General features: G+C 39.8%; 1 protein-coding gene across 2 annotated transcripts in view; it reads right to left on the reverse strand.

Moving 5' to 3' along the window:
• The window catches only part of FAM81A (family with sequence similarity 81 member A), a 106,622-nt gene that overhangs the window by 61,392 nt on the left and 18,546 nt on the right, over positions 1-26,684 (reverse strand). Inside the window, exons 2-3 of one of the 2 annotated variants that reach the window (XM_066343159.1) lie at positions 14,005-14,074; positions 11,953-12,226 (exon numbers count right to left, since the gene is read on the reverse strand). In XM_066343159.1, the coding sequence (XP_066199256.1) occupies positions 11,953-12,226; positions 14,005-14,051 (321 nt within the window). In that variant the 5' untranslated portion in view covers positions 14,052-14,074. Of the gene's footprint in view, positions 1-11,952; positions 12,227-13,975; positions 14,075-26,684 lie in introns of both variants that reach the window. The other variant, XM_066343160.1, reaches the window with a different exon arrangement.

Below are 26,684 nucleotides of genomic sequence, written 5' to 3' on the forward strand. Positions count from 1 at the left end.
GCAGCCATAGACTCTGGATTGCTTGTGGCTCCAAGAAGGTTGTTGAGGGCCAGTCACAGGCAGTGTCCCCCACTGGTCTGTGCCTGATTCCTGCCAGGGAGGCCCAGAACTGGCACATCCAGTGGCCAGCTGTAGAGAGCATCAGTTCAGGACCTAACAACCCTTGCTAGAGTGGTATCCTAAGGAAGGGGTTCTCAGCTGAGGTGAGTTCTGCTCTCCCTGATCAGCACCAGCATAGCAGCTCATGTGCATTGGATATGGTGGAGCTTCAGTCAGCTGGCCTGGGTGCTGGATATCCTACCCTGCTGGGCTAGACTCCAAAGGGAGAAGGAAGAGAGGCTTGGAGCGTGGACATTCAAAGTGTGGGTCCCTGAGAGCCTATTGTTGGATCTGGTCAAGGGGCTTAGCCACTTCCTGGGGGGCACAGACAACACCAGGAGGAGACTCTCAGTTTTCCTCCCTGAGACCAGGGTCTCATCAGCTGTAAGAATTTCTGCAGAGGGGACAGTTGGCCCCACTTGATCTGAATCTGCTGCTCACCTTGTTGGGGAGAAATAATATTTGAGTATTCAGCCATGGCAGATGGATTAGGCTCTGGAGTAGGGGCCACAATCCCTGTACTGAGTTACTGCCCAAGAGATCCCTGAAGTAGGAGGTCCCACTAACACTGTATTCCCAACCTCAGCTGCCCTAACCAAACAAGCTTGCAACCTGTAGAGGGGTTGGTTGGATGAAGTCAAACTGAACCCACACTACAGTCTTTCTACAGAAGACTTTGTGGGAATACCAGGAAACTACAAGAGGATGTGGAGCAGCTGAAAAGTGGATACAAATCTTACAGAGCTTGGGGTTTTTACAGAACTGTTGTCATCTCTAAGTAGGAGGAAGCTGATCCTTATACACAGGTTGGCCCCTCCCACACTACACAGGCACAGAAAACGTAGACACAAACAGCAAAAAGAGCAGTAGCTGCAGACAAGTAGCCCACAGCGAGTTACAAACAGCTGATGCCAACCCAAGAAGATCTAGAACCAACACAATTGGTACTGGTGGCAGACAGGACCAACCCTAGACTCAGCTAGCTACACAAGCAGCACACCAAAAGGAGGAGTCTATACACAGACAAAATAGGTAGACAAAGAAATGAGACCCAAATGAATCAACAAGAAAAATCCCTAGAAAAAGAACTAAATGAAATTAAAGTAACCAAATTACCAGATGCAGAGTTTAAAATAATGATTTTTAGGATGCTCAAGGATCTTAAAGCAACAATGGATGGACATAATGAGCACCTAAATAAAGAGATAGCAAGCATCAAAAGGACATTGAAATCATAAAAAATAACCAAATACATACAATATCAGAAATGAAGACTGCACTAGAAGAAATCAACAGCAGGCTGGAGGAAGCAGAGGATTGAATCAGCGATTTAGAAGACAATATAAACCTAAGCACAGAAGTAGAGCAACAAAATGAAAAGAAGCTCAAAAAGATTAAGAAAACTCTAAGAGACCTCTGTGACAAAAAGAAGAGAAACAACATCTGCATCATAGAAGTTCCTGAAGGAGAAGAGAATGAACAAGGGCTTTAAAAACCTGTTTGAAGAAATCATAGCTGAAAATTTCCCTAAACTGATGGAAGGAAAAAATCATACAAGTTCAAGAAGCAAAGAAAGTACCATTAAGGAAGAACCCAAGGAGGCCTACACCAAGACACATCATAATGAAAATGCCAAAATTAAGAGACAAAGAAAGAATACTAAAAGCTGCAAGAGAAAAAGAGTTAATTACCTAGAGAAATGCCCCCATAAGAATGGCATCCCACTTCTCAACAGAAACACTTGAGGCCAAAAGGGATTGGCAAGAAATATTCAAAGTAATGCAAAACAAGAACCTACTCCAAGACTACTTTATCCAGCAAGGCTATCATTTAAAATTGAAGGAGAAATAAAAAGTTTTCCAGCTAAAAGAAGACTCAAGGAATTCATTACAACCAAACCAGTACTGCAAGAAATGTTAAGGGGCCTGCTGTAAAAAAAAAGCAAAGGAAAAAAAAAGAAATCAACAAAAAGAGGAATGTAGATTTAAAGAATAAAATGGCAATAAATAAATACATGTCAATAATAACCTTAAATATAAATGAATTAAATGCTCCAATCAAAAGACATAGGGTAGCTTACATGGATAAGAAAACAGGACCTGTACATATGTTGTCTACAAGAGACCCACCTCAGAACAAAAGACACACATAGACTGAAACTGAAGGGATGGAAAAGTCTTTCAATGCAAATAGAAGTGAAAAAAAATGATGGGGTAGCAATACTTATATCTGACAAAATAAACTTTAAAACAAAGGCTATAGTAAGAGATAAAGAAGGTCACTACATAATGATAAATGGGAAGATATAACCATTGTAAATATTTATGCACCAAATATAGGAGCACCTAAATATATAAAGCAGATTTTGATGAACATAAAGGGTGAGATCAACAGCAATACTATAATAATAGGGAATTTTAATACCCCACTAATATCAATGGATAGATCCTCCAGATAGAAAATTAACAAAGAAACAGCAGCCTTAAATGACACACTAAATCAACTGTATTTAGCTGATATCTTCAGAACCTTTCACCCCAAATCGGCAGAATATACATTCTTTTCAAGTGCTCATGGTACAGTCTCTAGGATAAACCACATGTTAGGACACAAAACAAGTCTCAATAAATTTAAGAAGACTAAAATCACATCAAGCATCTTCTCTGATCACAACAGCATGAAACTAGAAATCAACTATAATAAAAAAACTGAAAACATTCAAACACTTGGAGGCTAAATAACATGTTATTAAATAACAAATGAGTTAACAATGAGATCAAGGAAGAAATCAAAAACTTCCTTGAAACAAATGAAAATGAACATACAACTCAAAATTTATGGGACAGAGCAAAAGCAATACTGAGAGGAAAGTTCCTAGCATTACAGGCATAATTTAAGAAGCAAGAAAAAGCTCAAATAAACAAGTTAACCCTGCATCTAAAAGAACTAGAAAAAGAACAACAAATAAAGCCCAGAGGATGTAGAAGGAAGGAAATAATAAAGATCAGAGCAGAAATAAATGACATACAGGCTAAAAAAAAACAATACAAAAAGATCAAACCAACCTAGAGTTGGTTCTTTGAAAAGGTAAACAAGATTGCCAAGACTTTAACCAGACTCATTAAGAAAAAAACAGAGAGAATTCAAATAAGGAAAATTAGAAATGAAAGTGGAGAAGTAACAACTGACATCACAGAAATACAAAGGACTGTAACAAAATACTATGAAGATCTATATGCCAAAAAATTGGACAACCTAGATAAAATTGATAAATTTCTAGAAACATATAATCTTCCAAAACTCAATCTGGAAGAATCAGAAAACCTAAACAGACCAATTACAATAAATGAAATTTTAGCAGTTATAAAAAAAAACTCCCAGCAAACAAAAGTTCTGGATGAGACAGCTTCACGGGCAATTTTACCAAATATTCAAAGAATTAACACCTATCCTTTTCAAGCTATTTCAAAAAATTCAAGAAGAGGGAAGACTTCCAAGCTCTTTTATGAGGCAAGCATTATCCTCATTCCAAAACCAGGTAAAGATGCTACAAAGAAAGAAAACTATAGACCAATATTCCTGATGAACACAAATGCTAAAATTGTCAACAAAATATTAGCAAACTGGATCCAGCAGTACATTAAGAAAGTCATAGCCTGACCAGGTGATTGGTGCGGTGGATAGAGCTTTGAACTGGTATGTAAAGGACCCAGGTTCGAGACCCTGAGGTTGCCAGCTTGAGCGCGGGCTCATCTGGTTTAAGCAAAGCTCACTAGCTTGGACCCAAGGTTGCTGGCTCGAGCAATGGGTTACTCAGTCTACTGTAGCCCCACCATCAAGGCACATATGAGAAAGCAATCAATGAACAACTAAGGTGTCGCAACGAAAAACTAATGATTAATGCTTCTCATCTCTCTCCGTTTCTGTCTGTCTGTCCCTATCTATTCCTCTCTCTGTCTCTGAAAAAAAACAAAACAAAGTCATACATCATGATCAAGTGGGATTTATTAAGAGGAGGCAAGGCTGGTACAAGATTCACAAATCAATCAATATGATTCATCATATAAAGAAAAAGAAGGATAAAAATCACATGATTATATCAACAGATGCAGAAAAAGCATTTGATAAAATCCAGCACCCATTTATAATTAAAATTCTCAGCAAAGTGGGAATACAGGGAACATACCTCAACATGATAAAGGCCATCTATGACAAACCCACAGCCAATATCATACTCAATGGACAAAAATTAAAAGCAATTCCCTTAAAATCAGGAACAAGGCAGGGGTGCCTTTCACCACTCTTATTCAACATAGTTCTGGAAGTCCTAGCCACAGCACTCTGACAAGAAGAAGAAATAAAAGGCATCCAAATTGCAAAACAAAAAGTAAAACTATCATTATTTGCTGATGATATGATACTGGACATAGAAAACCCTAAAGTCACAGTCAAAAAACTACTAGACCTGATAAATGAATTTGGCAAGGTGACAGGATATAAAATTAATATTCAGAAATCAGTGGCGTTTTCATACACCAAGAATAAACTGTCTGAAAGAGGAATTAAGGAAACAATCCCTTTTACTATTGCAACAAAAAAATAAAGTACCTAGGAGTAAATTTAACCAAGGAGGTAAAAGACTTATACTCAGAAAATTATAAAATACTAAAAAAAGAAATCAAGAAAGATCCAGACAAGTGGAAGCATATACCATGTTCATAGATAGAAAGAATAAACATCATTAAAATGTCTACATTACCCAAAGCAATCTATAGATTCAATGCAATTCCTATTAAAATACCAATGGCATACTTCAAAGGTATAGAACAAATATTCCAAAAATTTATATGGAACCGAAAAAGTACATGAATAGCCTCAGCAATCTTGAAAATAAAGAATAAAGTGGGAGGGCCTGACCAGGTGGTGGCGCAGTGGATGGAGCGTCGAACTGGGATGCGGAAGGACCCAGGTTCGAGACCCCGAGGTCACCAGCTTGAGCGCGGGCTCATCTGGCTTGAGCAAAAAGCTCACCAGCTTGGACCCAAGGTCGCTGGCTCCAGCAGGGGGTTACTCGGTCTGCTGAAGGCCCACGGTCAAGGCACATGTGAGAAAGCAATCAATGAACAACTAAGAACACGCAACGAGAAACTGATGATTGATGCTTCTCATCTCTCTCCGTTCCTGTCTGTCTGTCCCTGTCTATCTCTGCCTCTGTAAAAAAAAAAAAAAAAAAAAAAAAAAGAATAAAGTGGGAGGTATCACACTTCCTGATAGCAAGTTATACTACAAGGTCATGGTAATCAAAACAGCTTAGTACTGGCATAAGAACAGGTATACAGATCATTGGAACAGAACAGAGAACCCAGAAATATACCCACACCTTTATGGTGAATTGATATTTGACAAAGGAGCTAAGAACATACAATGGAGTAAAGACAGTCTCTTTAATAAATGGTGTTGGGAAAACTGGACAGGTACATGCAAAAAAATGAAACTAGACCACCAACTTACTCCATTCACAAAAATAAACTTAAAATGGATAAAAGACTTAAATGTAAGTCATGAAACTACAAACATCTTGGAAGAAAACTCTCCAATATCTCTTGAAGCAATATTTTTGCTGATATATCTCCAGGGGCAAGTGAAATGAACAAAATAAACAAATGAAACTACATCAAACTAAAAATCTTTTGGACAGCAAAAGACACCATGAACAAAATTAAAAGACAACCCATACAATGGAAGAACATATTCACCATATGTCTGATAAAGAGTTAATAATCATAATTTATAAAGAACTTCTAAAACTCAATACCAGGAAGGTAAACAATACAATTAAAAAATGGGCAAAAGAAATGAATAGACACTCCTCCAAAGAGGACATACAGATGGCCAATAGGCATATGAAGAAACGTTCAACATCACTAATTATCAGAGAAATGCAAATTAAAACCGCAACGAGATACCACCTCACACCTGTCAGAATGGTGTTCTTTAACAAAACTACACACAATAAGTGCTGGCGACGGTGTGGAGAAAAGGGAACCCTCCTGTACTGCTGGTGGGAATACAAACTTGTGCATCCACTGTGGAAAACAGTATGAAGTTTCCCCCAAAATTAAAAACGGAACTGCCTTTTAACCTAGCTATCCCACTATTAGGAATATATCCAAAGAATACCAAATCACTGATATAAAAAAAGATATGCACCCCCATGTTTAATTGCAGAATTGTTTACAATAGCCAAGAACTAGATACAGCCCAAGTATCCATCAGTGGACAAGTGGATTAAAAAGTGGTGGTACATATACACAATGGAATACTATATGGCCATGAAAAAGAAGGAAATCTTACCTTTTGCGATGGCATGGATGGAACCTGGAGACTATTACGCTAAGTGAAAGAAGCCAAGGAGAGAAAGACAAATATCATATGATCTCACTTATATGTGGAATCGAAGGAACAAACTGAACTGAGGAATGAAATAGAGGCAGAGGTGGGGTCACAGGGACCAGAGGGACAGCTGTCAGAGGGAAGGGGGATGAGCAGATGGCATCAGAGAAGGTGAAGGGATTAGTGAAATTATATATACATAACACAGAGATACAGATAACAGGACAGCAAATCCCAGAGGGGAGGGGGGAGGGAGACTAAAGGGGTATAAATAGGGACACGGGGTGGGGGTTGAGGGTGTTATATTCAATGGAACACCTGAATCCTTGTTAACACAATAAATAAAAATTAATTTAAAAAAGAAATAAATTTGGGGAAACCTCAAAAATTTAGAAATTAAACAACAGATTTCTAAATATAGTGGTCCCTCCTCTATAGCGGGGGTTAGTTTCCAGAACCCCCTACGATAGGTGAAATCCACGAAGTAGCAACCTTATATTTATTTTATTATTTATATATATTTTTAGACTTTATAAATCCTCCCTACACTCTTATAAACCTTTCCCATACTTTTATTAACCTTTCCCACACTTATTTTCCTTATTTTACTGAAAAAATAATTAAAATAATAAATATATAAAAATATATCTATACCACAAAATCATGCAATATAGCAAAAAATCCACAATACAAAATTAGATATATACAATTTTAAAATCCACGATACAATGAGACCGTGAAAAGTGAACTGTGATATGGCAAGAGATGACTGTAATACATGAACCAGAAATTAAATCAAAAGGAAAGCTTTAGAATATTTTCAATTGAATAAAAACCAAAACACAACATACCAAAATTCATGGAAGCAGGTAAAGCAATGCTTAGAGTATACTTTATAGCTTTAAATATCATTATCAGGAAAAAAAATCTCAAAATAATTATCAAAACATCTACCTTAAGAAACTAGAAAGAGAAAAGCAAAGGCAATCAAAACAAGCAGGAAAAAAGGTAGAGTTAAAATCAACTGAGAAAAAAATAGAAGAACAAAAACCAAGAGTTGGCCTCTGAAATGATCAAAGACTCAATATTATTACAATTGCAGTTCTCCCCAAATTAATCTATACATTCAAAGCAATTCCTCTCAAGATCTCAGCAAACTTTTCTACAGAAACCAACAATCTGATCCTAAAACTTATATTAAAATGCAAGGGCCCAGCGTGTGGAAGTCCCGGGTTCAATTTCTGGCCAGGACACACAGGAGAAGTGCCTATCTGCTTCTCCACCCTTCCCTCTCTCCTTTTTACCTCTCTCTTCCCCTCCCACAGCAAAGGCTCCATTGGAGCAAAGTTGGCCTGGGTGCTGAGGATGGCTCCATAGCCTCCGCCTCAGATGCTAGAATGGCTCTTTTTGCAGTGGAGCAATGCCCCAGATGGGCTGAGCATCACCCCCTGGTGGGTGTGCCCGGTGGATCCTGGTCAGGTGCATGTGGGAGTCTGCCTGTCTGCCCCCCGCCCCACTTCTCACTTTGAAAAAATACAAAAATTAAAAAAAAATGCAAGGACCTAGAATACCCAAAACAATTTTGAAAAGAAGAACAAAGTTTAAGGATTTATACTACCTGATTTCAAAATGTACTATAAAGCTAGAAATTAATGCAAAGTTGTATTAGCATAGGAAAACCATACAGATCAAAGGAATCCAGAATCAAACCCTTATATTTTATGGCCAATTGACTTTCAACAAAGGGACAAATGAGAAAATAATACAATGCTCACAAAAAATAGAATACATTTCAAAATGAATATGAAGCAATAAAATATCCCCTAATTTTTGTGAGCAGTGTAGATTTTCTTCAGTTATCCACATGGAAAAAAATCAACTTACACCTTTATCTTAGTAATCAGTGGTCGGCAAACTCAGTCAACAGAGCCAAATATCAATAGTACAACAATTGAAATTTCTTTTGAGAGCCAAATATTTTAAACTTAAACTATATAGGTAGGTACATTGTTATTAACTTAATTAGGGTACTCCTAAGCTGGCCTCTGCTAAACACTCAAGGGGCCAAAGAGCCGCATGTGGCTCGCGAGCTGCGGTTTGCCGGCAAAGGCCTACTTCATACAGGAAAATTCACTCAAACTGATCACAGAATGTAAAGAACTAAAACTAAAACTTTAGAAGAAAATAAAATATCTTTGTGATCTTAGGTTAAGCAAACAGCTAAGACACAGACTAAAAATATAAACTATAAAATTAAAAAACTGATAAGTGGAAATTTATTAAAATTTAAAATTTTGTACTTCAAAATACACTATTAGGAAAATAAAAATAAAAGTCATAGAATGGGAGAAAATATTTGCAAATCACATATCTGATAAGGGACTTGTATCTAGACTTACATAAGACTTTGACAACTCAATGATAAGGCGAATAACCCAATTTAAAAATGGGTTCTAACAAATGCTGCAACATAGATGAACCTTGAACATATGCTAAGTGAAATAAACCAGATACAAAAGGACAACACTGTATGATTCCGCTTATACGATGTACCTAGAGTAGCCAAATTCATAGAAAGAGACAGTAGAATAAGGACTACCAGAGGCTGAGGGAAGTGTGGAATAGGAAGTTTTCGTTTTGTTTAATTTTGGTTTCATTTTTTTAGTGAAGGGGGTGGAAGGTAGAGAGATGAGAAGTTTCAACTCATAGTTGCGGCACTTTATTTATTCTTTTTGTTTTTTTAATTAATTAATTTATTTTTTTATTATTATTTTTTTTACAGAGACAGAGAGTGAATCAGAGAGAGGGATAGACAGGGACAGACAGACAGGAACAGAGAGAGATGAGAAGCATCAATCATTAGTTTTTCATTGCCCGTTGCAACACCTTAGTTGTTCATTGATTGCTTTCTCATATGTGCCTTGACCATGGGCCTTCAGCAGACCGAGTAGTCCCTTGTTGGAGCCAGTGACCCTGGGTTCAAGCTGGTGAGCTTTTTGCTCAAACCAGATGAGCCAGTGCTCAAGCTGGCGACCTCGGGGTCTCGAACCCGGGTCCTCTGCATCCCAGTCCGACGCTCTTTCCACTGCGCCACCGCCTGGTCAGGCCTTATTTATTCTTTGATTGCTTCTAATATATGCCCGGGGCCTCCACCCAAGCCAGTGACACCTTGCTCAAGCCAACAACCTTGGGCTCAAACCAGTGACCTCTGGGCTCAAGCCAGCTACAATGAGATAATCCCATACTCAAACCAGCAACCCCACACTCAAGCTGGTGAGCCTGTGCTCAAGCGGGATGAGCCCTCATTCAAGCCAGATAAGCCCACCCGCAAGCCGGCGACTTTGGGGTTTCAAACCTAGGAACTTAGCATCCCAGGTCAATGCTTTATCCACTGCGCCACCACCAGTCAGGCGGGAAGTTATTGTTTAATGGGTACAAAGTTTTTGTTTGGGATGATGAAAAAGTTTTGGCAATGGATAGTGGTGATGAGTGAATGCAACACTGTAAATGTAATTAATGTCATTGAATTATATACTTAAAATGGCTACAATAATAAATACCTCACCACAATAAAAAAATTCATTTTTAAAAATAGGCAGCAGACTTGAGTGGATATTTCACCAAGGCACACAAATGATCAATAAGCATATGAAAAGGTGCTCAACATCATTAGTCATTAGGAAAATTAAAATTAAAACCACAGTGAAATACACATGTACTATAACGACTGTAATTAAAAACACATAACACCAAGTGTTGGTTAGGATACAGAAAAACTGGAAATTTCATCCATTACTGGTGAGTTGTAAAATGATATAGCCACTCTGTAAAACTGTTTGGCTATGTTTGAAAAAATTAAACATAAGCTTACTGTAAGACCTAGCAATTCCACTCCTAGTAATTTACCCAAGAGAAATGAAAACATATATCCACACAAAGACTTGTACACAAGTGTTCACAGCAGCTTTATTCATAATAGCTGAAAACTGGGAATAATCCAAATGTCCATCAGGTAATGAAAGGACAAACAGAATGTGGTATATCGATACAACAGGATACTACGCAGGCATAAAAAGGAGATTCCAGAACATGGCTGAATCTTAAAAAAAAAAAGAAAAATTATGCTAAGTGAAAGAAGCCAGATGCAGAAGACCTCATAAGATTCTATTTATATGAAATGTCTAGAAAAATCGTAACAGAAAGCAGATTGACGATTGCCTGGAGCTGGGTGGAGGTAGGAATTGATTGCAAATTTCAGGGTGTGATAGAAATGTTCTACAACTGAATGGTGTTGATGGATATACAATTCCATAAATTTACTAAAATCATTGAGTTGTATACTTACAATGGGTAAATTTTTGTGGCTCTTAAATTAAACCTTAATAAGGCTATTACATGCATACATACATATCTGACACTAAAAAATGAGGCTTAATTTCCTAAGAATAATTAAGACACCATCTCTATGATTTAAACAAAGGTCTTCCTTAATCTAGTCAATATACTTTATATTCATATATTTAAAAATTACATGTAAATGATATTAACATTGTTCAGTGATGGAAGCCCAAGCCCTAAATAATCTTAAGGTTTCTGAACTAAATTGTGTGATCCTAGTGATTGCTCATAAATAGCAGTAAATTTTAAAATTCTAAAAATAGACAATATTGGCTTTTTATTGGGCTCATTGCAGAGTAAAATAAGGCAATAAAAGAGGAGGAGTCTGAGAAGCAATTCAAATCTCTAGGTTGTTTGAGTAATAAACTATATTAAATGTAATCATCATGGCCTAGGAACATTTAATCCAAAAAGCAAAGGTTGACCTGGTAACTGATTTAATAGCTGTCTTCTACGATATGAAGGGTTTTTACAGGGAAACTATTTTACTAGTTCTTCTCTCTCTCCATCAAGAGCCAAAAATAAAGTGACAATAATCAGCAAGGTAAATTCAGATTAAACAAAAATAATACTGACAGTAACTGCTATCAAATACTGGAATAAAATTAACTAGAATATTCATTCAAGCTGTTTTCTTGGCAATCCTTAAGAAGAGACAAGACGGTCCTGACCAGGCAGTGGCGCAGTGGATAGAGCATCAGACTGGGACACGGAGGAATGAGGTTCAAAACCCCGAGATCACCAGCTTGAGCATGTGCTCTTTGGCTTGAGCGGGACTAGAGCACAGGGTCCCCATAGTCGTTGGCTTGAGCCCAGGGTTGCTGGCTTGAGCAAGGGGTCATTTGCTCTCTGCTGAAGCCCCCCAGTCAAGGGACATATAAGAAAGCAATCAACGAACAACTAAGATGCTGCACCAAAGAATTTATGCTTCTCATCTCTCTCCCTTCCTGTCTGTCTGTCCCTATCTATCCCTCTCTCTGTCTCTCACAAAAAAAAAAAAAAAAAAAAAAAATGGAGCCAGCCTGTGGAAAGGAACATAGCCCACTGACTCACACACCTTACCTCGATATCCCGATTGAGTTGTTTTACTATGGCAGTTATGTTTCTGATGTGCTCCTCCAAGAACAACCTGGCCAAGCGGTCGCCTCCTCCTTTGTTCTGCATTTTCTGCAGACTGCTGACGATGTCATCTTTAATTCGGAAGGCGTGCTCCACAAGGGCAGCGGTTGTCTTCTCGTGGCAGAGGATCCTGTCTTCCAGCTGCTCCACGAGGCTCACGGAGGAGTAAGGTGCCATGGTCAGGGACTGGCTGTGTCGGGGCATGGTTCTGACTCGCCTGTGGAAAGCAGCCGTGTTACTAAGGTTGCTCATCAGGGAAGAGGTCATGTTTAAAGCCAGATTTTGGAGTTCCCAGAGAAGAAAAGGCAAATCAGCTATCCCAACAAGCTAAATAAATTTGAGGCACAGTTTCTGCCACCAAAGAGTTTTCTTCATGAGCCAGGCAGCATCTTTAAACAATTGTACCCAGAGTAAAGTGCTCTGGTCACAGGTTCCAGGACCTCCAAAAGCAAGAGGCTGGCAGAACTAGGCACACTGAGATATCTTCCCCATATAAGCTGTGTTATCAAGATCAAGCTTATTAACAAAAATCTACTGACATGCCCTACCCCCCCCTTAAAGCAGTGGGTTACAAACCCAAATGCCTACAAGGGTCAGGAGGCAGGTGGCATAAATGAGTGAAGCACACGATATATGATACAATAGGGAGTGGTGAGGACTTTGAAGAACTAGACAGGGCCTTCCTCAACCAAAGGGAGCTACAATTCTGCTCCATCCGAGTGACCATCTGGGAATGTCAGAGCCATTTTTCCAAATCACCTGATATTTAAAGAAGGGCCAGGAAATCCAGACTGGTATGTGGAATCACCTGATTTTTAAGTCTTAACTAATTTAAAAAGGCTGTAAGAGGCCCTGGCCACTTGGCTTAGTGGTAGAGCATTGGTCTGGTGTGTGGAAGTCCTGGGTTTGATTACCGGTCAGGGCACATAGGAGAGTCATCCATATGCTTCTCCACCCTTCCCTCTCTCCCTTCTTTCTATCTCTCTCTTCTCCTCCTGCAGTCAAGGCTTCGCTGGAGCAAAGCTGGCCCAGGTAGTGAAGATGGCTCCATGGCCTCCACCTCAGGCATTAGAATGGCTCCATTTGCAACAGAGCATCACCCCTGATGGGCAGAGCATCGCCCCCTGGTGGGCATGCCAGGTGGACCCCAGTCTAGTGCATGCGGGAGTCTAAGTCTCTCTGCCTACCTGCTTCTCACTTCAGAAAAATACAAAAAAAAAAAAGCCTATAAGATGATCCAGATCAAACAATGTACTTCCGTGAGCCAATATTGGCCAATGGACACCCAATTTGCAACTTCTGATTTAAAAGTGTTAGTAAGTGCCCTGGCCAGTTGGCTCAGTGGTAGAGCATCAGCCTAGTGTATAGATGTCCTGGGTTTGATTCCTGATCAGGGCACACAAAAGAAGTGACCACCTGCTTCTCCACCCTTCTCTCTTTTCTATCCCTTTCACTCTCTCTCTCTCTTCCCCTCCTGCAGCCATGGCTCAGTTGGTTCAAGTGCATCGGCCTGGGCGCTGAGGATGGCTCCATGAAGCCTCTGCTACAGGCACTAAAAATAGCTTGGTTGCGAGCATGGCCCTACATGGGGGCCACGAGGTGGATCACGATGGGGTGCATGCAGAAGTCTGTCTCCTCTACCTCCCCTCCTCTCATTTGGAAATAAAAGAATTTAAAAAAATAAAAGAGTTATCAAGGACATCAGCCTCTCAACTCTCCAGAATTATATTTTACTGTTGATCTAAAGTATATCTGTACTGCAGGGCTACTATGAAATCTTTACCTCTCATGTCACTGAGTGATCCACAGTGTCCTACAAATTGAAAGGTGGAGAGGGTACATGACAGTACTGCTCTTGCTCGTGAACAAAATCATTCTTGGCTCATGTAACAGCTATAAGCGTCATTTACAAAGACATTCACACCCACAGCAGCCCTCATGGGATTGGTGGAAAGAAAAAGTATACCTTAGATGCATATTTTCCATATATTATACCTTTCCTTGGTGACAAGAGAAGGAAATACAGTGCTCCGATGGGCCATTTTTCTTTTTTAATAATTCACATCTGTTGAAAAAAACATTAAATTATTTAATTTTATCTCTAGAACTTACATGATCTCAAAAGCATATTATTAAGTTACTAAGTGGGTCATAAATTATGCTGACACGTGCATCAGTTACATTATAGTGTGTCCGTAAAGTCATGGTGCACTTTTGACTGGTCACAGGAAAGCAACAAAAGATGATAGAAATGTGAAATCTGCACCAAATAAAAGAAAAACCCTGGCCCTGGCCAGTTAGCTCAGTGGCAGAGCGTCGGCCTGGCGTGCAGGAGTACCGGGTTTGATTCCCGGCCAGGGCACACAGGAGAAGTGCCCCTCTGCTTCTCCACCCCTCCCCCTTTCCTTCCTCTCTGTCTCTCTCTTCCCCTCCCGCAACCAAGGCTCCACTGGAGCAAAAGTTTGCCTGGGTGCTGAGGATGGCTCTGTGGCCTCTGCCTCAGGCACTAGAATGGCTCTGATTGCGGCAGAGCGACGCCCCGGATGGGCAGAGCATCGCCCCCTGGTAGGCATGCCGGGTGGATCCCAGTCGGGCGCATGCGGGAGTCTGTCTGACTGCCTCCCCATTTCCAACTTCAGAAAAATACAAAAAAAAAAGAAAAAAGAAAAAGGAAAACCCTCCCAGTTTCTTTAGGATGATGGCAGCATGTGCCTATGCGCAGATGATGACATAACACCATGTGTACAGCGGAGCAGCCCACGGCCATGCCAGTCGAGATGTGGATGGTACAGAGGAAAAGTTCAGTGTGTTCTGTGGCTCGCTAAATTCGAATCCGTGACCAAAGTGCAACGTGAATATCGGCACGTTTATAACGAAGCACCACCACATAGGAATAACATTACTTGGTGGGATAAGCAGTTGAAGGAAACCGGCAGTTTGGTGGAGAAACCCCATTCTGGTAGGCCATCAGTCAGTGACGAGTCTGTAGAGGCTATACGGGATAGCTACCTAAGGAGCCCTAAAAAATCTGTGTGTGAGCCCACATTGAACTGCACTGAATAGGTATGAAACTGGGAGAGTTTTCCTTTTATTTGGTGCAGATTTCACATTTCTGTCGTTTTTGGTTGCTTTCCTGTGACCGGTCAAAAGTGCACCATGACTTTACGAACACACTGTATTAAAGAACTTATGTCTCATATATAAAATAAACTGAAAATGTTTCCAAATAAGAAGAAAAGCATCAAGGAAAATCAAAATGCTCCTGAAATTAATATCGCTCACCCTTGTAACACAGAACAACAAGGACTGTTAAATGCAGTTTCCTTAAGTTTCTTCACCCCATATCTGAATTCAAGCTTGAGAAATCACTTTTACAGAAACAAGACAGTTTCTTTAACAGGCTTATTCAAACTACTTCTCTGTAGAAATTACAGAAAACTTCCTTAGTATATCTTTTTTGGTTTTTGTTTTGTTTTGTTTTTAGCAACAGGGAGAGAGAGAGAGAGAGAGAGAGAGAGAAGAAGAGAGAGACAGAACAGAAAGGGAAAGAGATGAGAAGCATCAACTGATGGTAGCGGCACTTTAGTTGTTCCTTGATTGCTTTTCATTCATGCCTTGACTGGGTAACTTAAGCTGAGGCAGTGACCCCTTCCTCAAGCCAGCAACCTTTGGCTCAAGAACAGGCTAGTCCCACACCCACATGTGGCGGTTTAGAATCAGGAGGATTATCTTGGCTGGGGTGGTTCCCCCCCACCGAGGAATAAGGGTTACAGCCCCACACCAGGACATGCAGCCCAGGGCTCCAGTGTCAGGAAGAGAAGTCCCCACAACTTCTGGCTGTAAAAACCAGCAGGGAGTGGCAAAATGGTGCTGGAGTAGGCGGACGTACCAACTTCTACCTCCCAGAACCAAAGTGGATTATGACTTAATTTTAAGAACCATCATCTGGAAAAACCAACTTTGGACTAAACTAAGAGGACTCTTTAACCAAGGAACACTGAAGAAGCCACACCGACACTGGTAGGAAAAGTGGAAACACAGAGAGGGCTGCCCAGCTCATGGGAGCGAATGGCAGCCTGGAGAGACTTGGGTGGTGGGAAGTGAGTTTAGTGAACAGGAGAGGGTCCTGGGCCCCAGGACCAAAGCCCCAACCTGCAGCCCCAGAGACTATAAGAGGCATAGGAACAGTATTTAGCTGAAAACAAGCCAGGATACTGTTTGTGAGAAAGAGATTTCTCAGAATCAGGATTCTTCTTAAAGGGACCATGCAGAAAACCTCTTTAACAACCACTCACCCAAGACTGTGGGGGACAGGGAGAGATGAAAGGACCAGAGTAGCAGGAAGAGAATGTAAACTAGGAGGCAGAGGGAGAAACACTTTGAGGGACAGCTATCCTAACCTCTGGGTTAAGTCACTCCCCAAATCTAAAGTGAATAATTCCCCTGGAACCAGCAATACTAGCAAAGGGAAGCAGGACACCAGACAAATAAGCTCTCCTGCTGCACTCGGAGCAGAGTCACTTAGAAGGAGACAGCCATCACAAATACAGTATTGAGTGCTAAGGTCTGAGCTGCAGGGCCGCCACCCACACTGCTGAGGGCTCACCGGAGGGCGGGAGGTGACTGGACGCAGAAGCACGGTCCCATTGGCAGGGGCAGAAGCCAGGCTGGCCACGACTGAGGCCTGGCGTGAGCTCAGTCCCGCCTGGTGAGGGTGGAAGGGGCACACGAAAGCGGTCCAACCCAGCTGCAGGCTGGGTGAACAGGAGTGGTCCCGCTTGCAATCCTGCCCGCAGGGGCAAGGCAAAAGCCGGGAACAGGTGGAGACCCATGGCTGAGCATAGGTGCATGGCCCCAAATGCAATTCCAAGGCTTGCGGCTCCAGCACGTCATGCAGCCCCACCCACAGGGGTAGGTCAAAGGCCGAGGCCAGACAGGGCTTGAAGCCTGGGCACAAGAAAACAGCCCCACCTGTGGAGGAAAGGCAGGAACCACAGTGACTGCCACAGTGGGCCAAAGACAGCAACTCCCATACCCAAATGCCCGAGGCAGTGGCAGAGAGGGTGGCAGGCCAGAAGACAGACCACAGCTAGGGAACACAGACGCCACAACCATTGGACTCCTGTGGCCACACCCTTCTTATACACAGACAAAATGGGAAGGCAGAGAAATGCAACCCAAATGAATCAAGAGAAATCCCCAGAACAGGACTTGAATTAGATATAAACAAATTACCGGATGCAGAGTTTAAAATAATGATTGTTAGGATGCTCAAAGATTTTAGAACAGCAATAGATGGACATAACGAGCACCTAAATAAAGAGATAGCAAATATAAAAAATGACATTGAAATAATAAAAAAAAATCAGTCAGAAATGACAAATATCAGAAATGAAGACCACAATGGAAGGAATTAAAAACAGGATAGATAGAGCAGAGGATCGAATCAGCGAGTTAGAGGATAAGATAAATGAAGGCATGGAAGCAGAGCAGCAAAAAGAAAAGAGACTTAAAAAGTCTGAGGAAACTCTAAGAGAGCTCTGTGACAACATGAAGAGAAATAATATCCGCATCATAGGGGTTCCTGAAGAAGAAGGGAAAGAACAAGGGATAGAAACCTTGTTCAATCAAATCATAGCTGAAAATTTCCCTAAATTGATGCAGGAAAAAGTCACACAAGTTCAAGAAGCACAGAGAATTCCATCAAAGAGAAACCCAAAGAAATCCACACCAAGACACATCATAATTAAAATACCAAAGCTAAGAGATAAAGAGAAAATATTAAAAGCTGCTAGAGAAAAAAAGGCTATCACCTACAAAGGAGCCCCCATAAGGATGACATCTGACTTCTCAACAGAAACACTTGAGGCCAGAAGGGAATGGCAAGAAATATTCAAAGTAATGCAGAACAAAAGCCTACAACCAAGACTACTTTATCCAGCAGCAAGGCTACCGTTTAAAATTGAAGGAGAAATAAAAAGCTTCCCCCCCAAAAAAAAAAACTTCAAGAAATTCATTACAACCAAACGAAAACTGCAAGAAATGTTAAGGGGCCTGGTGTAAACAGAACAAACGGGGGAAAGATTATAGCAAAAAAGGAAGGTAGCTTTAAAGAATAAAATGGCAATAAACAAATACATATCAATAATAACCTGAAATGTAAATTGATTAAATGATCCAATCAAAAGATATAGGGTAGCTGTGTAGATAAGAAAATAGGACCTGTACATATGCTGTCTACAAGAGAGACATCTCAAAACAAAAGATACACATACACTAAAGGTAAAAGGATGAAAAAAATACTTCATGCAAATGGAAATGAAATAAAAAGCTGGGGTAGCAATACTTATATCAGATAAAATGGACTTTAAAACAAAGGCTATAGTAAGAGATAAAGAAGGTCACTACATAATGATAAAGGGTGCAATCTAAAGGAAGATATAACCATTATAAATATCTACGCACCTAATATAGGAGTACCTAAATATATAAAGCAGACTTTGATGGATATAAAGGGTGAGATCAACAGCAATACTATAATAGTAGAGGATTTCAATGTCCCACTAACATCACTAGATAGATCCTCAAGGAAGAAAATTAACAAAGAAACAGCAGACTTAAAGGACACACTAGATCAACTGGATTTAATAGATATCTTCAGAACCTTTCACCCTAAAGCAGCAGAATATACATTTTTTCAAGTACTCATGGTACATTCTCTAGGATAGACCACATATTAGGGCATAAAATAAGTCTCAACAAATTTAAGAAGATTGAAATCACATCAAGCATTTTCTCTGATCACAATGGCATGAAACTAGAAATCAACCACAACAGAAAAACTGAAAAATACTCAAACACATGGAAACTAAATAACATGATATTAAATAATGAATGGGTTAACAATGAGATCAAAGAGAAATTTTAAAATTCCTAGAAATGAATGATAATGAGCATACAACAACTCAAAATTTATGGGACACAGCAAAAGCAGTCCTGAGAGGGAAGTTCATAGCAGTACAGGCATACCTTATAAAGCTAGAAAAAGCTCAAATAACCTAACCCTGCATCTAAAAGAACTAGAAAAAGAACAGCAAGTAAAGCCCAGAGGTAGTAGAAGGAAGAAAATAATAAAGATCAGAGCAGAAATAAATGACATAGAGGCTAAAGAAATAATACAGAGAATCAATGAAATCACGAGCTGGTTCTTTGAAAGGGTAAACAAGATCAATGAACCTTTAACCAGAATCACCAACAAAAAAAGAGAGAGGATTCAAATAAATAAAATTAGAAATGAGAGTGGAGAAATAACTGACACAACAGAAATACAAAATATTGTAAGAAAATACTATGAAGAACTGAATGCCAAAAAAATTAAACAACCTAGGTGAAATGGACAAATTCCTTGAAACATGTAATATTTCAAAAATCAATCTGGAAGAATCAGAAAGCCTAAACAGACCGATTACAACAAATGAGATCAAAACAGTTATCAAAAAACTGCCAACAAACAAAAGCCCTGGGCCAGATGGCTTCACAGGTGAATTCTACCAAACATTCAAAGAACTAACTCCTATCCTTCTCAAGCTATTTCAAAAAATTCAAGAGGAAGGAAGACTTCCAAGCTCCTTTTATGAAGCAAGCATAATTCTGATTCTAAAACCAGGCAAAGACAACACAAAGAAAGAAAATTATAGGCCAATCTCCCTGATGAATTTAGATGCTAAAATCCTCAACAAAATATTAGCAAACCAGATCAAGCAATACATGAAAAAAATCATATATCATAATCAAGTGAGATTTATTCTGGGAGGCAAGGATGGTACAATATTTGTAAATCAATCAATGTGATTCATCACATAAACAAAAGGAAGGAGAAAAAAACCACATGATAATTTCAATAGATGCAGAAAAAGCATTTGATAAAATCCAGCACCCATTTATTATCAAAACTCTCAGCTAAGTAGGAATACAGGGAACATACCTCAACATGATAAAGGCTTTCTATGAAAATCCCACAGCCAAAATCATAATTAATGGGCAAAAATTAAAAGCAATCCCTCTAAGATCAGGAACAAGACAAGGGTGCCCCCTTTCACCATTCTTATTCAATATAGTACTGGAAGTCCTACCTACAGCAGTCAGACAAGAATAAGAAATAAAAGGCATACAAGTTGGAAAAGAAGAAGTAAAACTATCAAAATTTGCAGATGATATAATACTGTATATAGAAAACCCTAAAGTCTCAGTCAAAAAATTACTGGACCTGATAAATGAATTCAGCAAAGTGGCAGGATATAAAATTAATATTCAGAGGCATTTTTATACTCCAACAATGAACTGTCAGAAAGAGAAATTAAGGAAACAATCCTCTTCACTACTGCAAATAAATAAATAAATAAATAAATAAATAAATAAGGTACCTAGGAGTAAACTCAACCAAGGAGGTTAAAGAGTTGTACTCAGAAAATTATAAAACGTTGATAAAAGAAAACAAGGAAGATACAAACAAGTGGAAGCATATACCGTGCTCAGGGTTAGGAAGAATAAACATCATCAAAATGTCTATACTACCAAAAGCAATTTATAAATTCAATGCAATACCAATTAAAATACCAATGACATAATTCAAAGATATAGAACACATATCCCAAAATTTTATATGGAACCAAAAAAGAACACGAATAACCTCAGCAATCTTGAAAAAGAAAAATAGGCCCTGGCTGGTTGGCTCAGTGGTAGAGCATCGGCCTGGCGTGCAGAAGTCCCAGGTTCGATTCCTGGCCAGGGCACACAGGAGAAGCACCCATCTGCTTCTCCACCCCTCCCCCTTTCCTTCCTCTCTGTCTCTCTCTTCCCCTCCCGCAGCGAGGCTCCATTGGAGCAAAGATGGCCCGGGTGCTGGGGATGGCTCCTTGGCCTCTGCCCCAGGCGCTGGAGTGGCTCTGGTCACAACAGAGCGGCGCCCCGGAGGGGCAGAGCATCGCCCCCTGGTGGGCAGAGCATCGTCCCCTGGTGGGCGTGCCGGTTGGATCCCGGTCGGGCGCATGCGGGAGTCTGTCTGACTGTCTCTCCCCATTTCCAGCTTCAGAAAAAATACAAAAAAAAAAAAGAAAAAGAAAAAGAAAGTGGGAGGTATCACACTTCCAGATATCAAGTTATACTACAAGGCCATTGTACTCAAAACAGCCTGGTACTGGCATAAGAACAGGCATATACAGTGTGTCCGTAAAGTCATGGTGCACTTTTGACCAGTCACAGGAAAGCAACAAAAGACGATAGAAATGTGAAATCTGCACCAAATAAAAGGAAAACCCTCCCAGTGTCTGTAGGATGATGTGGTAGCATGTGCGCATGCGGAGATGATGACGTAACACCATGTGTACAGCAGAGCAGCCCACGGCCATGCCAGTCGAGATGTGGATGGTACAGAGGAAAGTTCAGTGTGTTCTGTAGCTCGCTAAATTCGAATCTGTGACTAAAGTGCAACATGAATATCGGCGCATTTATAACAAAGCGCCACCACATAGAAATAACATTACTTGGTGGGATAAGCAGTTGAAGGAAACCAGCAGTTTGGTGGAGAAACCCCGTTCTGGTAGGCCATCAGTCAGTGACGAGTCTGTAGAGGCTATATGGGATAGCTACCTAAGGAGCTCTAAAAAATCTGTGTGTGAGCCCACATCAAACTGCACTGAATAGGTATGAAACTGGGAGAGTTTTTCTTTTAGTTGGTGCAGATTTCACATTTCTATAGTCTTTTGTTACTTTCCTGTGACCGGTCAAAAGTGCATCATGACTTTACGAACACACTATAGATCAATGAAATAGAGCAGAGAACCCAGAAATAAACCCACACCTTTATGGACAATTGATATTTGACAAAGGAAGTAAGAGCATATAATGGAGTAAAGACAGTCCCTTTAACAAATGGTGTTGGGAAAATTGGACAGCTACCTGCAAAAAAAGGAAACTAGACCACCAACTTACACCAGTCACAAAAATAAACTCAAAATGGATAAAAGACTTAAATGTATGTTGTTAACCATAAGCATCTTAGAAGAAAACATAGGCAGTAAGCTCTCCGACATCTCTTGCAGCAATATATTTGCTGATTTATCTCCACGAGCAAGTGAAATAAAAGACAGGTTAAACAAATGGGGCTATATCAAACTAAAAAGCTTTTATACAACTAAAGAAAATATGAACAGAATAAAAAGACAAACCACACAATGGGAGAACATATTTGACAATATGTCTGATAAAGGGTTAATAACCAAAATTTATAAAGAACTTGTAAAACTCAACACCAGGAAGACAAACAATCCAATCAAAAAATGAGCAAAAGAAATTAATAGACACTTCTCCAAAGAGGACATACAGATGTCAAATAGACAGATGAAAAAATGTTCAACATCACTAATCATTAGAGAAATGCAAATTAAAACCACAATGAGATACCACCTCACACTAGTCAGAATGGCGCTCATCAACAAAACAACACACGATAGGTGCTGGCGAGGATGTGGAGAAAGGGGAACCCTCCTGCACTGCTGGTGGGAATGCAGACTGGTCCAGCCACTGTGGAAAACAGTATGGAGATTCCTCCAAAAATTAAAAATGGAACTGCCTTTTGACCTAGCCATCCCACTTTTAGGAATATATCCCAAGAACACCATATCACTGATTCAAAAAAAGAAATGCACCCCCATATTTATGGCTACTGCACAGAAGCTCCTGCACTGTAGTCACAGCCGGTCCTCACAGCTGATCAGCCTGGGGGTCAGTACCTCCCAGTGATACCCATAGCAATCAAGGCTCAACTACAACAGGACAGCCCACACAGGGGGTGCACCTGGAGGACCCAGCTTTGCTGACTAGGGAAGCTGCACCACTGGACCCTACAGGACACCTACTACACAAGGCCACTCTACCAAGTCAGGGAGATGTAGCAGCTCTACCTAATGCATAGAAACATAGAGAAGCAGCCAAAATGCAAAGACCAAGAAACAGGTCCTATCCATATAAAAGAACAGGAGAAATCTCCAGAAAAAGAACTAAGTGAAATAGAGGCAAGCAAACTACCAGACACAGAGTTCAAAAGTAATGGTTACAAGGATGCTCAAGGAACTTAATGAGAACTTTAATAGCATGAAAAAGAACATAGAAACCATAAAAAAAGAATCAGTCAGAAATGAAAGATACACTAACTGAAACGAAGAATAATTTATAGGGAATCAATAATATGGTAGATGACGCCAAGAATCAGATCAACAATTTGAAAAATAAGGAAGCAAAAAACACCCAATCAGAACAGCAAAAAGAAAAAAGAATCCAAAAAAAATGAAGACAGTGTAAGGAGCTTCAGGGACAACTTCAGGCATACCAACATTCACATTAGGGAGGTGCTAGAGGAAGAGAGAGAGCAAGAAATTTAAAACCTATTTGAAAAAATAACGGCAGAAAACTTCCCTAACCTGCTAAAGAAAATAGGCATACAGGTCCAGGAAGCTCAGAGGGTCTCAAATAAGATGAACCCAAAAAGGACCACCCCAACATAACATAAAGCAGTTAGTTACTTACAAGGGAGTTCTTATAAGACTGTCAGCTAATTCTCAACCGAAACTTTGCAGGCCAAACGGGACTGACAAGAAATATTGAAAGTTATGAAAAGCAAGGACATACAACTGATATTACTCTACCCAGCAAAGCTCTCATTTAGAATTGAAGGACTGATAAAAGAGCTTCCCAGACAAGAAAAAGCTAAAGGAGTTCATCGCCACCAAACCGGTATTGCATGAAATGTTAAAGGATCTTTTTAAAGAAGAATAAGATTAAAAAATAATAATAATAAAATGGCAATAAATTGCCTGACCAGTGATGGAGCAGTGAATAGAGCATCAACCTGAGACACTGAAGTCACAGGTTTGAAATTCCAAGGTCATCAGCTTGAGTGCTGGGTCGCCAGCTTGAACAAAGGATCACTAAAATGATCCCATGGTGGCTGGCTTGAGCACAAAGGCTGCTGGCTTGAGCCCAAGGTCATTGGCTCAGCTGGAGACCCTGGTCAAGGTGCATATGAGAAGCAATCAATGAACAACTAAAGTGCCTCAACTATGAGTTATGCTTCTCATCTCTCTTCCTCTTTTTCTCTGTCTCTGTCTCTCTCTTGCAAAAAAAAAAAAAAAAAAAAAAAGGCAATAAATACATATCTATCAACAATCGAATCTAAAAATTAAAATAAACAAACAAGCAGAACAAGAACAAACTCATAGATACAGAGAACATTTTGACAGTTGCCAGATGGAAGGGCAGTTGGGAGGATGGGTTAAAAGATGAAGGGATTAAGAAGTACAGAATAGTCTTGGGGATGTAAAGTACAGCATAGTGAATACAGTCTATAATATTCTAGTAATTGCCTGACCAGGCGGTGGCGCAGTGAATAGAGCATTGGACTGGGATGCAGAGGACCCAGGTTCAAGACCCCGAGGTCACCAGATTGAGCGCGGGCTCATCTGGTTTGAGCAAAAAACCCACCAGCTTGAACCCAAGGTCGCTGACTTCAGCAAGGCGTTACTCAGTCTGCTGAAGGCCCGCGGTCAAGACACATATGAGAAAGCAATCAATGAACAACTAAGGTGTTGCAACGCGCAATGAAAAACTAATGATTGATGCTTCTCATCTCTCTCCACTCCTGTCTGTCTATCCCTGTCTATCCCTCTTTCTCTCTGAAAAAAAAAAAAAAATTCTAGTAACTATGTATGTCAGACGGGTTTGAGACTTATCGGGATGATCATTTAGTAAGTTATATAATGTCTAATCACTGGGGTATACACTTGAAATTAATATAATATTTTGTTAACTGTAATTGAAAAATAAAAAAATGATTAAAATATTTCATTACTTAGGTTTTTCGATATTGTTGTTCATTGTGTTAGAACAATGAATGCCTAGTAACCGTGCTCTGTCTGATTCAGTAATTTGTCCTCATTTACATGCTGGATTCAGAAAGCATTTCTGACTAAAACTCTTGTTTTGGCATCATCTCTCCAGCATGTTATTTTTAGAGCTTCACAATGTGAACATTTCACTTTCCTAGACATAGAACTTTAAATTGAAACAAATTACATTTAAGAAAAAAGTGATTCATGATAAACAAGCTTTGGTACCAAAGATGTTCTTCAGTAAAGATAATTAATTTCTGCCATTTAGACCACATAAAATTAAAACAGTATGGAAGCTGTTAACACTCAGGATCACATAATCTTTACAATTTTAAAGCTGTAAAATACCTTATTTGAATTATTAATCTATAGAATAACCGAGCCAAAGAAACATTTATTTGGTATCTACTATGTAGCCAAGTAATTTAAATAGGTAAGACAAAAATCCCCTTCCTCAGGATTTCACAGCCTACAGAGAAAGGTAGACATCTAAACCAGCCTAGAAACAATGGGTTTTAAGTGGCTTAGAAACCAGTTGAGAAAAAAAAAAAAACCACAGGAAGAAAACACTAAATTGGAAAAGATACATGTAACCCATCTTTAGTGCAGCATTATTTACAATAGCCAAAATATGCGAGCAGAATGTGCTATATCCATGCAATCAAATTTTACTCAGCCACAAAGCCACAGAAAAGAATGAAATCTTGCCACTTGTGACAACATGAAAGGATTTCCAGGGCATTATTCTAAGTGGAATAAGTCGGGCAGAGAAAGACAATTACCTTATGATGTCACTTATATGGGGGATTTAAAAACAAAAATTAAACACCCAAGCCCACAGATACAGACAACAGGTTTGGTGGTTGCCAGAGGTGGGGATTGGTAGGTGCAAAATTGGTGAAGGTGGTCAAAGGCACAAGCCTCCAGTTATAAAATAAGTATGGCATGGGGATGTAGTGTACAGTGTGGCGACTGTAGTTAACAATACTGGATTGCTTTTTGAAAGTTGCCAAGAAAGTAAATCTTGAAAATTCTCATCAGACACCCAAATATTTTTATAATAATGCCAGATGTTGACTAGATTTATTGTGGTGATTGTTTGGTACTATATACATTGTGGTGATTATTTTGCAATATATAACTATCAAATCATTATGTTGTATACCTAAAGCTAATATAGTATTATACATCAATTATACCTCTATTAAAAAGTTTTTGTAACATAAAACACATGGGGAGGAAAAAAAAGAGAAGGCTTCATTCTTCTTGGGTAGCAGCTAGGTCAGGGAAGCGCTGATGAGAATGAGTAAGGTTTTCCCAAGTACAGAATAGGGAGATTGTTCCACACCTCTCTCCTCCGCACTCCAACACTCCCGCTCCTTCCTTTACTCTCAACACACTCTGGCTTAACCCACTCTTACGGCCTCAACCTTGGCCACTCTTCCCATATTCACCTTCTCCAGTCAACTCTAGTCCTCCCCCTGCCACTGTACCCACCACTGCCCTTGAACATGCTTTGCACTTTGCTGCCAGCAGACTGTTGCCTGTGTGCTCTAACAGAAATGCCCCTCCCAGCCCTGCCTGCCTGAAAAAATGTATTTGTCTTTCAGGCCCCACCAGCCCCTCAATTCAACACAATGGCTCCCTCATTTGCAGTTCTTTGGCTCTTCATTCTGTCTATTACATACTACTTATCATGCTTTATCAGTTTTAGCTGTTTGGTAGTCTGTC

The sequence above is a fragment of the Saccopteryx leptura genome, chromosome 6 (assembly GCF_036850995.1).
Source record: "Saccopteryx leptura isolate mSacLep1 chromosome 6, mSacLep1_pri_phased_curated, whole genome shotgun sequence".
Taxonomy (NCBI): domain Eukaryota; kingdom Metazoa; phylum Chordata; class Mammalia; order Chiroptera; family Emballonuridae; genus Saccopteryx; species Saccopteryx leptura.